The sequence below is a fragment of the Lithobates pipiens genome, unplaced genomic scaffold (genome assembly GCF_037356315.1).
Source record: "Lithobates pipiens isolate NorthernLeopardFrog02 unplaced genomic scaffold, aLitPip1_a1.2 Scaffold_18, whole genome shotgun sequence".
Lineage (NCBI taxonomy): Eukaryota > Metazoa > Chordata > Amphibia > Anura > Ranidae > Lithobates > Lithobates pipiens.
The window spans coordinates 253,396,666-253,411,986 of NW_027507758.1; the positions used below are offsets into that span (position 1 = coordinate 253,396,666).

The 15,321-nt window shown below is 44.1% G+C and overlaps 1 protein-coding gene across 1 annotated transcript in view; it reads left to right on the forward strand.

The window, feature by feature from the left end:
• The window catches only part of AHI1 (Abelson helper integration site 1), a 420,928-nt gene that overhangs the window by 162,926 nt on the left and 242,681 nt on the right, over positions 1 to 15,321 (forward strand). The window contains exons 14-15 of the mRNA XM_077486810.1: positions 8,133 to 8,239; positions 12,492 to 12,610. Of these exons, the coding sequence (XP_077342936.1) occupies positions 8,133 to 8,239; positions 12,492 to 12,610 (226 nt within the window). The remainder of the gene's footprint in view (positions 1 to 8,132; positions 8,240 to 12,491; positions 12,611 to 15,321) is intronic.

Consider the following 15,321-nt stretch of genomic DNA (forward strand, 5'->3'; position numbering starts at 1 on the left):
ATATATCATACGATGATTGCAGAGATGGAAAGTTTTTCAGTGTCAGGTGCACTATTGTCATAAAGAGGAGGTTTGATGAGTGTGAAGGCTGAAGGTATATGTCGTTGTAGGGTAAGTTTGGTAAAGATAAGTCTAGAGATACCGAAAGAAAACGGGGGGGGGGGGGGTGTTAAGGAGAGGGTAATGGTGTACAGGAGGGGAGGGAAGGGGTGAAACGGGGGGAGGGGAATAAGCTATCAGCTTCAGGTGTGATAGAAGTAAGGTGGGAACAAGGGGAAGAAGAGAGAAAGAGATACACAAAGAGATAGAAAGTGCGATAGAGAAAAAAAGAAAGAAAGGTAGGTAGAGAAATAAAGAAGGAAAGGAAGATAGAAGGAAAGAAAGAAAGAAGGAAATAAAGGAGGGCCTCTGGCTTACCCCCGCTGCAAAGTAGAGGAGAGGTATATCATAATCGAGGATCTAGATTGATAGTTACTGGTAAGATGCCATATGGGACAAGTATTCTTGTGAAGTCTGGAAATGAATCCAGCAGGCCCATTTCATACTGTACTTAGAGGGGGTGTCACGAGAAATGTTAATGAGTTTCTCCATGTCCGCAACTTTTTGGATTCTGGAGAACCAATCCTTGAGGGTAGGAACTCGGGAGGATTGCCAATAAATGGGTATGCACTGCTTCGCTGCGTTGATTAGATGCATCCCAAGCGATATATGATAGGTGTTATGTGGTAAACTGGAATGGTGTAAGAGAAACTGGGCAGGAGTAAATTCTAGTGTGTAGGAGGAAATTTGTTCTGTCAAGCAGTGCACTTCCGTCCAAAAACGTTGGATCATTGGGAAAGACCACCATATGTGTAGTAGCGTTCCCTTGTCCTGGGTACATCTCCAGCAGGACTCGGGAACATTAGGTTTGTATTTATGGACAACCGCCGGAGTATGGTACCACCTGGATTGAATTTTAAAACCATTCTCTTGGGTATTCACATTAGAGGATCCTTTGTGAATATTGGCATAAATTTGCTCCCACTGGTCATCAGAGAGTGAGATGGACAAGTCCCTTTCCCATCTTTCGCAAGCAGGTGTATCATTCGCTCTGTGTTCCGCAAAAAGCAGAGTATGTGTATAGGAAATGAGGTGTGTTTGGGGGGAGGTTTGAGTGCATAGTGTTTCGAAAGGGGAAAGTTGTCGGGAGCAACAGAGGTCTTTGTCTATGCTCTGTAAGTACGAGGCCAACATGAGGTAGGGCCAGGGAGGGATGGGGTTTCCCCTGTCTGGGTCGCGAGCTGGGTTCTGGTTTGAAGTTTTCCACGGTGGAAGAAATGGTGCGCTCTAATTTGGGTCGTGGGCCAACAGTCTGCTAGATAATCGTGCTTCATTCCTGGTGGGAAGTCGGGATTAAATTTTAGGGGAGTCAGGGGGCCTGGAGAAGATGAAATGTTCGATTTTTTGCAAATTTGGTGGAAGCATCTCAAGGTCGGGCCTATAAGAGGGTGTTGTAACAGGCTGGGTGGAACACAGCGAAAAGGGATCCACGGTAAGGAGGGGAGGGACAAATCCGTAAAGGAGGCTTCTAAAGAAACCCAGTCTTTACTGGCTGCATGCACATTCCAATCCACTATCCTGGTTAAATGGGTTGCAAGGTAGTATTTGTGGAGGTTTGGGAGTCCAATTCCCCTAGATTCTTTGGGCGTGAAAGTTGGTCGTAGTTAATTCTATGCTTACGCTTGCTCCAGAGAAATTTAGAACAGAGTTATCTATATTTGCTAAAAAAGGAGATAGGAATGTGGATGGGGATCGTTTGCAACAGATAGAGCATTCGTGGGAGGGCATTCATTTTTAAAATAGCTGCTCTGCCAAACCAAGAAAATAGAGGTTTGTCCCATTCCTTGAGATCTTTAGTCAATTGGTTCAGGAGAGGATTAAAGTTTTTTTGCATGTAAATCAGACAGTTTGGAGGGAATCTGGATGCCCAGATATGTAATCGATTCGTCTTTCCAGAGGAAGGGGAAATTCTTATTACATTGATCAACTATTTTTTGGGGCAAAGAAACGTTGAGGGCAAAGGATTTTGACAGATTGATTTTGAGATTCGACAAGTGTTGGAATTGTTTGAATTCTGAGAGCACTACCGGTAATGTGATTAGTGGGTTCGAAAGAAATAGCAAAATGTCATCCGCGAATGCGGCATATTTATATTCTTTTAGTGGGGACTTAATGCCTTGAATATCGGGATTAGCTGTAATTTTACGGAGAAAGGGTTCAAGGGTCAGGACAAAAAGGATGGGGGACAGGGGACACCCCTGCCTTGTCCCATTGCGGATGGGAAAGGCGTCCGACAGAGTGTGATTGGCTCTAACTCTCGCAACTGGATTGTCATACAATGCCATGATTAAGTCGATTAAGTGAGGCCCCAGTCCAATCGCCTGGAGCACTGCCCTCATGTATCTCCAAGACACTCTGTCGAACGCCTTTTCCGCATCTAGAGAAAGGAAAAAACCTTTTTGGTTAGTACTGGTTATAAGATGGTGAAGGTTTATGGCTTTAATCGTATTATCCCTGGTCTCCCTGCCAGGGATAAAACCGGTTTGATCTTGGGAGACAAGGGAAGGGAGGAAAGGGAGCAACCTGTTCGCTATAATTTTAGAAAAAAGCTTGATGTCCGAATTGAGAAGGGAGATAGGTCTATAGTTACTGGGCTGGGATGGGTCCTTTTCTTCTTTTGGTATTACAACTATATGTGCTTCCAGCATTCTTTGTGAAAAGGGGGAAGATGGAGATAAGGAATTAAAAGCTTTGAGGAAGGGGTTCCGCAATGAGTCAGAAAACGTTTTATAGTAAACTGTTGGCAGACCATCTGGGCCTGGGCTTTTCCCGGGTTTCAAGCTTTTAAGTGCGAGATTCCACTCTAATGGGGATATTGGAGCTTCCAGACCCTCCGAAACTTCAGGTGAAAGCCTAGCAGGGGCGAATTGGGAGAGGAAGGAGGAAATAGCATGATCCTGAGACAAATGGTTCTCTGGTGCATAGGTAGATTTTCGAAGATCATATAGAGAGGAATAATATTTTTCAAACTCTTTGGCGATGTCTCTGTTGTGGATAATTAGATCACCTGAGGGGGAGCGTAGATGGTGTATTACATTGTTGTTGTTCTTTTTCCGCAGAGCTTGGGCAAGGAGACGACCGCTCTTATTCCCGTGCTCATAGAAGAGTTTTTGGGACAAAATGAAATTTTTCTTGATGGTGAGGTTCAGGGTCTCATTGATTAGGGCTCTCGTGTCGGTTAGTTCTGTTAGGGTATGTTGTGCCAGTGTTTGTTTATGACTGGTTTCTAGTTTCCTCAATTTAGTGAACAGTGCAGTAAGTCTGGCCTTACGGTTTTTCTTGAGAGATGCCGAGATTGCGATCATTTTGCCCCTTATGACACATTTATGGGCCTCCCACTGGGTCATTTTGGAGATGTCTGGGGAATCATTTTCTGAGAAATAGTCTGTCAGGCATTGCCTCAGGTCGTTTTCAATTGACTTGTCCGTTAAGATAGTGGGATCTAATTTCCATATGAACGTCCGGTCATTTGTCTCTGGAAAGGTAAGTGTCAGGGAAATAGGGTGGTGGTCAGATAATGTCATTGGTTCGATAGTTGCGGTCGTGAGCAGTGGTAGGTCTTGTTGCGATAGGAAAAGATAGTCTATACGAGAATATTTGTTGTGGGGGGCAGAGAAAAAGGTAAAGTCTTTGTCCTTGGGGTGCGAAATGCGCCATGTATCGTGTATACAGAGTTCATGGAGGCATCGTCTGATTTGTTTAAGCGCTCTATAGGTAAGATGTGATTTACCTGATGAGGTGTCCAACAGGGGATCGAGGGGCAGATTGAGGTCGCCCCCTAGTATCAGTATTCCCTCCTGAAAAGAGAGCAATTGTCGTACTATAGCTCGCAAGAAAGGGACTTGTAACAAGTTGGGGCAATATATGTTTGCTAAGGTGATAGGTCTGTTTTTGAAGGTTCCTTTGAGAAAGACAAACCTCCCTTGTTCATCTAGCAGGGAGTCCGTGATTGTGATTGGCGAATTCTTGGAGAGAAGTATAGATACTCCTTTAGACTTAGTAATGGGAGAGGTGGCGTGATAACCCTAAGGATAGTATGGGCTAGACAATTTCGGTACATGTTTCGAGCAGAAGTGGGTTTCCTGCAGGAAGATTATATCTGCTTTAGATTGTTTTGCATAAGATAGTACTCGGGAGCGTTTCTCAGGGGTGTTTAGGCCCCGAACATTCAGGGAAAGAATTTTGAGTGTAAGGTGGGCCGAATTGGATTGGGATCGTGGCATAGTGGCTGGATAGTAGGCCCTCGGGGTAGTTGAGGGGGAAAAACGGGGGGAAGCCAGAGACCCGAGCAGAAAAGGGGGACGTAAAGTGGGGGTAGGGGCAGGAGGGGAGGAGGAGGGGGAATCTGTATATGAAGATGGGTGGGAGGGGAGGAGGGGGGATGAATATGTGGATTGAGGAGGAAAGTCTGTGAAAAGGGGGGTCCTAGGGTACTTCAAGGGAAGTTGATGTGGCGACTACCGGTTGACGGGTTCGACCTGCAAACCTACGTCTAATATGGGAGGTAACCGGTAAGGGTCAGCAAGACTACCAGAGTCTCCTGTTCGGGGGACAAAGTGCTGGGTACGGACCGAGAGGGGAGGCTCTAAGTCCTGCCGAGGCTTCTAGAGGAAAGGAAAAGGAGGAAAAATAGGCGGGACTGGACCCAGGTGGAGGTAGTGTTCCCCCCAAGACCAGCCCACACGTACGACTTAAAGCAACCATGGTGAGGCGAATATAGTAATTAGTAATTTGGCCACCGCGTCCCTCAGGTAATCATGTACTGGGGACTTATACTCGCAGCCTAAACATCAGAAATAGAGCAACGATGAACGATTCTAAGTGCGGGTTTGAACCCAAGAGAGTTCTGGGGTTTAGAGGGCAAAGAAGGTTACATTAAAGTGTTACAGGGATATTATGAGAGGAAGAGTGGAATGTGAATTAGAGCTTCTTATGTGTCAAACATTCAGCAAACTATGCGAATGTGAAACTAGGTCCCAGGGGTAGGGAAGTGGCATAAAAAATAGAATGAACAAAAAGAAAAAATTATATATAAAAGCACATAAACAACCACTTAATACGTTTATAATCAACATATAATTCCTGTAATCAGTTTGGAGAAACTACTTCCCATCTGACAAACGCGGTTAAGAGGTATCACATAGAACATTATATATGCAACAAAAATAACATAGTTAACTGCATAACCTCGGGAATCAGCAATATGAACTGTTAACAGAGATATGTCGTGTCATGTGAAGAGTTGGGGTGTAGAAAAGTGCAGACGTTGGTACAACCTTCTCTTGGCACTCCAACTTACACAGAGAATTTATGCTAAAGTAGAGGAGGCCATATTCGGGTCCGAGCTCTAGTAGGTTTCAGTGGGCCCGAGGACATGCGTGCCCTCCAAGAAATGGATAGTGTCACGGCGGCAGCCGAGATAATCGGGGGTTATTTTAAATCTGACAACCTGGTTAGGTGTCCTCGTGTCGGGGGGGACTAAAAAAGCTCTTTCTCAAGCAGGGCCTCCTCTTATCTGGCTACTATGGCTAACATGTAATCTCGCAGCCTTGCCCCTTACAGACAAATAAAGCTCCCGACCCCGAGAAGGAACCGATGGGGATCTGAGCCTAAACCTCGAGAATACTGAGTATATATTCTCTATATAGAGGGGTAGTAAACAATCAGAAAGGAAGGATAGAAATAGGGGAGGGGGGAAGTGGAGTGCAGAGAGGGGAGCAGAAAGAAAAAGGTGAGGAAGGAAAAAGTAGAACAGGGTCACAAGAATATAAGTACAGGATAGGAGAACCAGTATAAGGTACATTGCATAAACTTTTGCGTACACCTTGTAAATAATACCATATGGCGGTCCCGGAAGTTAGGGCCAAGGCATGAGCAGAGTTTCGTTGCACTGGGAAAACTAAGCTTAAGGGTCTGATGCATTCCTTTTGTGCCTGACTGGATGGACCCAGAGAAGATGCAATGACATGCTAGGAAGTGATACACATTCACAACTTTGGATTATCATAGGGGGAGAGGTGGTGGACGGGGGGATGAGGAGGGGTAGAGGAACGCAGGCTAATCGTTGGCGGGGCTATGTACTAAACTTGTGGTCTGGGAGCCATGAAAAGTAGATGAGGGTTGACACTGGGTCTGTTGAAGATCCATGGGATAGGCAGACTGGGTGAGTCATTACGCAGGTTGAGTCTCTCGACAAAGCATTATATGGACCGTAGAGTTAGTCTCATTGTGTAGATTAGAGCTGAGAACAAGGAGAGATAATCGGGTGGCATAAAAACAGGGAGTGAAACACAGTACCTTAGAGTCAGATGGGAGCAGTAAACATTGTCGGGACGTCTAGCTCAGTGAATCCGGGCCCTGCGGTGCGCCGAGGAGGCCGTGGGGCTTCCATTCATTGGTGCTCCGATATCTTGCGATGGCGAACGAGGGGGGAGGGGATGGTGGCGGCGGCGACCTATGCTGAAGTTACCCGATTCTGCTATGCCATCCATAGAGAAAGCACGGGAAAGCGTTGAAAGACGGAAATCGCTGTACCAGTCTGGCAAATCCACTGGCGGGATATCTAGCGTAAAGAAAAAGTGATCCAGGTCCTCTGGCACTCTAAGGATTGCTGTTTTGCCGTGATGAGATGCTGTTAGGCCAAAGGGAAACTTCCACCTGTAGACGATAGATCTGGCTCTCAAAGCTTCAAGAAGTGGACGAAGTTCCCTCCTCCTCTGTAAAGTGATACCAGACAGGTCCTGGTATATTTTAACTGTGGCGCCCTGCACTGTGGCTTGATTGTGTGTTCTGGCCGCATGTAGGATTTGCTCTTTGAGTTGAAAATCCATGAGGCAGCAAACCACATCTCGAGGGGGATCTGTCTCCCTCCCTCTAGGTCGCAAAGCTCTATGAATACGTTCAAAGCTGATCTGAGTAGTAGGAGGACGGTCAAGGATCTCGTTAAACAGCAGAGCAACAGTGTGGGATAACTGGGGGGGTTCAATGGCCTTTCGGAATGCCTCTCACTCTGAGATTACGGCGTCTTCCACGGTTATCTAAGTCCTCTAGGTGTCTGTTGATATCCCTGAGATGAACGGCATGGGACTCCGTTATCTGTTGGACATGGCATAAAGAAGTATCCTGCCTTGCTTGTACTGCTTCCACTTCCTCTACTCTTAATGTCATGGCATGCATGTCAGACCGCATGTCAGATATCGCCGCCATGAGGGTGCTTTTGATATCCGCGGCCACGCTGCGGAGGTCATCTATGCTCACCGCTGCTGCTTGGCCAAGAGGCCGGTCAATACTGGGGCTGGCAGCGTGCAGTGCTTCGGGCCTGTTAGGACTGGCGCTCGGGGATCTACCGTTTCGCGCTTCTGCCTGGGAGGCCTGCATCCTACCTGAGGGCCGCGCTCGGAATATCTCCGGAATCTGTCGGGCGGAGAGATCGTCGGATCCCCTAGGCGATCTGGACCGTGTAGCGGAGGTCGCTCTGGGTGTCCTCACCATGGCAGGGTAGAAAAGTGGGGTTAAATAGCTTAAGTAGCTGGCCTCAAGGACGGAGCTCCTGATCTAAGCGTCCATCTCGGATCGGATCCAGGCCACGCCCCCCGGACCCCCACTGTTGATAGTTCATATTTGCCTTAATTGGTAACAATTAAAATGATTGGCAAATTAGTATGTGGTAACACAAACTGTCGTATACATTTTCAGAAATCTAAATTCCAATGAAAGCATATCCATTGCAGAAAGGTTTATGCATACTGATCGAGTTTTAGTAAATCGGGTACTATGTTAAGTAAATGGCAGAATATGTGCTCTGCGCAACACATAGACTTCTGTTATTGTGCTTTTGATGAGTATGACATTGATTGAAGAGTTGTACAGTAGCCATGCCATTATTAAAAAAAGAATGTAATTGATAACTACAGTCCATGGTGTGCTGGGTGGATTGTATATCCCTTGTTAATATCTTGCTATAGAGAATCATCAGAGTTTTAGCATCCTCATAGAACCAATGTTTTTAGTCTGTACCTGTTTTTGTATTTTAGGGCTACATATGTTTTCAGGAGACAGCTCTGGACTTATTATTATGTGGAATGCCGGGATTAGCCGAAGTTGGCAACATAATCCAGCAGAGCACTGGGCTATTTTGAAGGTAGGTGGTGGTCTGGATTTTTCTTGAGTCAAAGGGTAAGTGGCTGCTGGGGAGGAAGCAGAATGCTGGTGAAATAAAGGGGAAGGGTACCTGGGGATATCACAAAGCTGAATTGGTTAATTCTGGCACTTAATCCAATAATTTCAGTGTGGGAAGTATGTACCATTGGTACACCGGCTTTCAGCACAGGATGAGGTGAGTATGGAAAATACTAGTACTGTTGGCTATGTGTGTTAAAATGTTTGGTGATTAGTGTTATTGTGAGGTTAAAGTGTGCCTAAACCCAAAAGCAAAAAAAACTATTTATTGCAGCTTACCGGTTCTTAGATGTGTTGTCTTTTTTCATGCCTTTTCCCTTTTTTTTTCATCCGGTGATTCCACCGTTAACGTACTTCATGTAACCACAACACTCACCATACTGTGTCAGGACAGCAGAAACAAGCAAGGGCTAGCAAGCAGCACCCCATTCCTCTTATCCATAACATAGAGGGCGTGGTTCTGTAGTCCCCAGCCACAGCAAAGAACAGTGCAGCTGATAAGTCTGTAGAGGCAAAGAGCAAAATTAGGCCTCATGCACGCTGGTTTGTTGTAAAAAGCTGTTTACCCCCACAGGAGAAGATCAGTGTTATAAACTCAAATAAGCTGCATTTTTTCAAAACAGTTTTCATTGACCAGAATTTTATTTTATTCTGGCCATTAAAATAAACACTGAAGTGCTTACCTTGCCTAGAGTTTATGCGTGTTTATGAGCATTTAACAGCGTTCAGCAGTTTTTGTGGTCAGAATTCCTGCTCCTGAACGCAATTTTAGGACATTTAGAAAACAGCCTATAAACTGCTTAAAGCGTCCATGTGTGCATGGACACATAGGATAACCTGGAGGGGCGTTTAATGGCAGAAACAAAATGCCCAAACTCACAAAAAAGGAGGTACATTTTAAGGTTTACATACAGTTTAGCATTTAAAGCGGTAATTACTTTACAGCTTACCAATACTTAGATATGTGATGTTCAATGAATGGTGCTGCACTGCTAGAGTGAGTGCAAAGATCGCTGTATGTGTTGTGCAAAATCAAATAAATTATATCTGTGCAACACAGCTAACAAATATAGTGCAAAATAAGCAAATTGTGCAACTCCGCAATAAATAAATACATGGATAATAAAAATCCTCAAATTAATATAATTAATACTGAAAGAATATCAAATCATCAGTGACTAATGGGTATATGACCATAAACAAATTACATAATATTGGATTAGAATAAAGTGCATAAATACTATAGTGTGTGTGTGTGTGTGTGTGTGTGTGTGTGCGCGTGTAATTATTGCTTCAATAAATCATCATATGATACATAAGTCAATTATACCAATCTTTGGGTCTTTGTATGTCCCATTACTGTCAGTGTGAGAGGTAACCAACTTCTGTGTCTTCTTTTGAACCGCTGTGACACCTCCTGTGCTCTCTAGCCTCTCACCCTAATAGTGCTCTAGTTAAAGCATATATAGATGTTATCCCAATGTGATGGTCCTCTTGTCACCACTCACCTCTAGGGGCCCTCTAGTTATCCTCCTCGACTTGCGGGTCACTTTGGTAAGCGGGATCTCCTCTATGGTACTCTCTGCTCTAAGTCTCGTCCAGGGTTACAGTGTGTATGTATATGAGTGTGTGTGCGTGTGTGTGTGTGTATATATGTATATATGTATGTGTATGTGTGTGTATATATATATATATATATATATATATATATTATAATGTGTGTGGAAGAAACTTCCCATAGTATATTACTATTTTAAATTTTTTTATTTTATTAGGCTATTAACAGTTTTACTCACATTTGGAACAATAAACAATGCATTTCAGCTACGAGTGCTGAACTCATATGTGCGCTGACATCACTTCCGGTATGCCTCCGCTCCCGCCCTATGCATTACATCACAAAAACTTGACTTCTTTAAGGGATGAGCTTTAATTTGTCAAGTCCATCTGCTAGTCTAAGCCCTTGTACACACGGTCGGAGAATCCGTCAGAATGTGTCCTATCGGACCGTGTCGTCGGATAATTTGACTGTGTGTGGTATGCATCGGACTGATTCCGTCAGAATATCCGTCGGACCCAATTTTCCAACATGTTGGAAATATTTCCCGACCAACTGGGCCGATCGGACATACTCCGATCATGTGTAGAGAATTTTGATCGGACCAAGTGCCACGCATGCTCAGATCAAATTCCTACATTAAAGCTATTGGCTACTAGTCTGAATGTAGTCCCATCGTAACGAAATTACGTAATCACGTTCTGAAAGATCGGATTTTTCGCCAACTTTGTCCGACCGTGTGTATGCAACAGTTTCGGACAAGATCTGAAGGACAAAATCCGACGGGCAAAATCCGACGGATTTGGTTGTGGAAATTTCCGACCGTGTGTACAGGGGCTTACACTCCCCTCTCCCCAGACTGCTGCTGTACAGAAGTGTCTGCTTTACTACTTCATCCAGAATGGAGACATCCTAAGACAGTAAGTGTGCTACTGGCTGGATCACCAGGTGAAATAAATTAATAAAGCCTATAAAATAAGACTAATGCAGCCACCAGATCTAGATCAGTAAGCTGCAATAGAATACATTTTTGCTTTGGGTTTTAATATTGTTTTAAATCTGTTTAATAAGGTAGAATTAATAAGACTCTAGCGTGCACATGAACTTGCAAGCTTGCCGGATCTCTGGAAGGATCAACAGATATATTGAATGTCTAACAAATCAAAACCAAGCAAATGAGAAAAGTTAATTGTTTGAGTTTTGTTTATATGCATTATGGTTACTCTGTATAAGCATACAATTCCACTGTGGCAAATAAGAGGTTTAGCAGAAAAAACCTCATTATGGCAGTTGCTTAAAGTCTAAGTTTAGTTAAATGTTTTTTTTTTTTTTTTAATTGAATGTAAGCACTGTTCCTTGTGCCAATGGAAAGTGTGCCTTTTGCTGGTAGCTGTCCTCCTAATTGAAATATTCCATCCTTTGCTCCCCCTACCCCATACCTCTGCAGCAGTAATCTTCCAAGGCTGCAGGGGTTAAAGTAGTTGTAAACTGGTAGGTACCCTGAATATCTCCTAAATTTGCACAGTTTAGGAGATGTTCATCGGCACATACGCACTGAAAAAAACGGGCCCTGATGCCATTTCTTCAGTAGCCGCGTAGTGGCTGGCGGCTCACGCATGCATGCATGGGAGTGACGTTATCACCGGAGCCGTGAAACCGGAAGTAACTCTGGTGGAAGATGTCGGCCGTGTATTTGGAGTGCCGATGCCGTTTCAGGGTATTGTTCTGAGGAAAGTATTTAGTATGCGATGCATACTAGCTCATTATGCAGGGTTCGTTTTTTTTTTTTTTTTCCGTTCCGAGGTTTACAACCTCTTTAAAGCGGAACTCCGCCTAAAATATTTTTTTAAGTCAGCAACTACAAATACAGCAGCTGCTGACTTTGTTTAAATAAGGACACTTATCTGTCCAAGGCGCCTGCGATGTCCTCACCCAACCCAACCCTCTTCTCCGGATGGAGGTGTCGGGATCTTCAGTAAGGGAATCAGGCTTCACAGTCTGGTTCCCTACTGCGCTCACGAGAGTCGCGATGTGTGTTCTGAGCGGTCCCTGCTGTCTTCTGGAACGGTTTGTTTCCCAGAAGACGGGGGGGGGGGGGGGGCGACGACAGAGGAGGGACTGGACATGGCGGAAGAGGGAGCAAATACCTTGATTACCTTGATTAGACAGGTTTTCAGCACTATAAGACGTCCTGGAGGTTAAAGCGGAACTTCCAGTTTAAGTACTCCTCGCCCCCTGACATGCCACAATGGCAGAGTGCAGTACAACTCGTACATGCAGGGTGTGAGCCCGGCTGTGAAGTTACAAGCTGTCACAGGCGGGCGCCCACACTTACAATGCCAACACCATCGGGCGGCCGCATCGCTGGACCGGTGAGTGGCTGTTTATTAAAAGTCAGCAGCTATACTTTTTGTAGTTGCTGACTTTTAATAAACCTAACAACTAGTGGAACTCCTCTTTTTTAATAAGAAAAGAAAAATGGTTGATTTATTGATGAAAAAAACTAATGTTAGCATTGTTAACTGCTTGAATGAACAAACTTTAATACAAATGTAGAGATACTGCATACTACTAGACATAACTAGATATACTACTGCATTAGACTTCCTTTAATTGAACATAAATTGACAAGAGTTTCCTTTACCCTTTATTTTAGGAAATAAAAGAAACTGATATGAAAGGGATTGCAGTAAATCACTTACAGGTTCATCCAAATGGAAGACGTTTGTTAATTCATACAAAGGATAGCACTCTCAGGATTATGGACCTCAGAATGTAAGCTAATTTTTGTATTTTTCTCGTACTAATAGACGCTCTTTTTTTTCTTGTTTGGAGTCTAGCAGCCATAAAATCATTCAAACATAAGATGCAGATCACACATTACGGTGCACCCAGCACTAACCATCCCACAATTGTGCATTTATATGTAATCATCAGATTCCCCGGGTACCACTTTTTTTTTATTTTGAACAAATGTGTGGCAATTTAACAAACATTTCCAAACTTACTGATAGGGCTAAATAGGCTGTCACCTGTTTGATCAGATGAAATATGCTTTCTTCTGCTTCCCATGTGATAGCCCTAAGGCCAAGTACTCGAACACTGAGCACACAACTGTGGAGGCAATCCAGTGTTTCTGGTTTTCCCTATATGCTAAAGTACCGGGCTGTTTACTGTGGACCGGATGTAGATTGTGTGGTGTAGAATGCTGACAAAGCTGAGTACTGGTTTACTTTACCCTGGCACAACAAACAAGCATAACACATTTGGGTCTACTGTGTAGGAAGGAGTTGTACTACTTTAGTGAGAATTCCTTTTCTTAAAAAAAAATTTCCCCCCCTTATGATCTTGGGAAAGGTAATTGTAAAATGTAATATCTGATCCACCCAGACCAAATGGTCTTCATTTATAATAGAAAGGTACCATATAAGATTAAGAAGGTGTTAAATGTTAGAAATGTAGAGCTGAATAAACTGCTAAACACAATGTCCAATTCTGGGCACTTAAGCTTTTTTCCATAATATGCACTGCATATGTGCACAGTATGACAGATCTACCAAGCAAAGTTTTTTTCCTTTCTGCCTCCAACACTTCCTTCCTCACTTAGTGTTCTTGGATTGTCAGCCATCTTGATCGACCCAGCTGGGAGGACATGACTAAAAGCCAGTGACAGTAAAACAGGGTGGAAGATCAGTCCTTGGGACAGAAGATCCTCTTGGGGATGTCTGGGACCAGCCGCACCACATCTGTGTACCAGAGTCACGGAGGCCAATCAGGAGCCACCAGAATGACCAGGATCCCTTTAGTCTCTATCCTGCACAGCCGAAAAGGGGAAGATTGAGAGGGGGAAAGGCGTTAGTAATAGCTCCATGGTGCAACTAGAGTGTCTGTCGCATTCTGCCATGGGATCCCTCACTAGCCACAAATCTTGACACCTTGTTGAGATGGGAGGCCAGCAGATCCATGTCCAGTGTGCCCCACCGCAGACAGATTTTTAAAAAACTCGTCAAAGTACAGTGGCCACTTCACTTGATCCAAACTGGTTGACAACTGAGGTAGTCTGTCCACCAATTTTCTATGCCTGGAGTGTAAACAGCGGAGAAAGCTGGCATGTGAGTTCCACCCACCGAACAATGCGCAAAGTCTCCAGTGCCGCTGCCAACCTACTTGTCTTACCAGGTGATTGACATAGGTCACCGCTAGGGTGTTGTCTGACTGGATACTGACCAAGCACCCTCAAGCTCAGTCTAATGAGTTAGCCAAAGTCTGATCCCCTGTAGCTCCAGGATATTGAACGTAAAAGAGGACTTTGAGGAAGCCAAAACCTGATAAGGTCCCTATGGGACTTTAAATGAAATGATGGCCCAGTAAGGTCATGTATTTCCATCCCTATCAAGTCAAAAGGAGGGAAGTAAGGAGAGTGGGGCTATATGAGGCACATGGTAGCAAGAAGGTAGTTTAGCTGAACAGGAGGAATTTTATTCATATAAAAAACTTGTAAACATACATATACTATTAATATCAGGGTCAATGATAAACACAATAACAACAGTAACCATGATAACAAAAATGTCTCAAAATGTAACCACTGGTGTCAGTGGTGAAAGAATAAACATAACGAACAATAGACAAATTAATAACAATAATGTCTCAAATAAGACCATAATAAAATACCATAGTTCAACAAAGGCAAGGTTGGATAAAAAGATAAGAAAACTGAGAGGTAAGGATTGCATAATAGCTTAAAAATCTCTACACGTTTCATGGCTGATATGCCACTCATCAGGAGCATGCGCATGATAGTCTAGAATTAAATTTATAAGGAAATGATCAATGATCATTAGAAACATGAGCAGGGGTACCTCAGAGGTCCTGCTCAATCGTCTCACACAGATATGGTAGTGAAAGGACACAAGAGACTTTACACAAGATAAGATTTCCTTCTGCAGGACCCTGGTATGGAACTGACCACATCAAAGGTTGACAACATTCCATAAAGCAGATAGGACCACCTGTGCGATAGCAGCAACTAGACTGCAGTCCAGAATTTCCAAAGCTTGTCCGGTGGGAGGAATACTTTGGCCCGTGCCAAGTTGAGAATTGGCTCCAGATGCCTGGTTGGAGACGGAGCGGACTTGTTGAGGTTCAACACCCAGCCAAACTCCTCCAGTGTACATGGTATTTGTATGGACCATGCTTCCATGAATGCACGCTTCCATAAAGGCATATTGCTTTGACACATGCTACATACATTAAAGCTGTATACGTATGTACTTCTTTTGGAACTATTTACCTATGTTTATTTGTATAAAACTACAGAACTGCCTCAGGGGAGACGCCTACAAAACAGAGTCCCAAGACCTCCTTATGATGGGGCACCCCCGCTCGATCAAGGTGGGGGAAGACTTCTATGGTTTTTTTCAGGGGCTTGATAAGAAGAGATCCTTGACAAATCGTCATCTTTGTGGTAGCTCTAGGCTACTCCC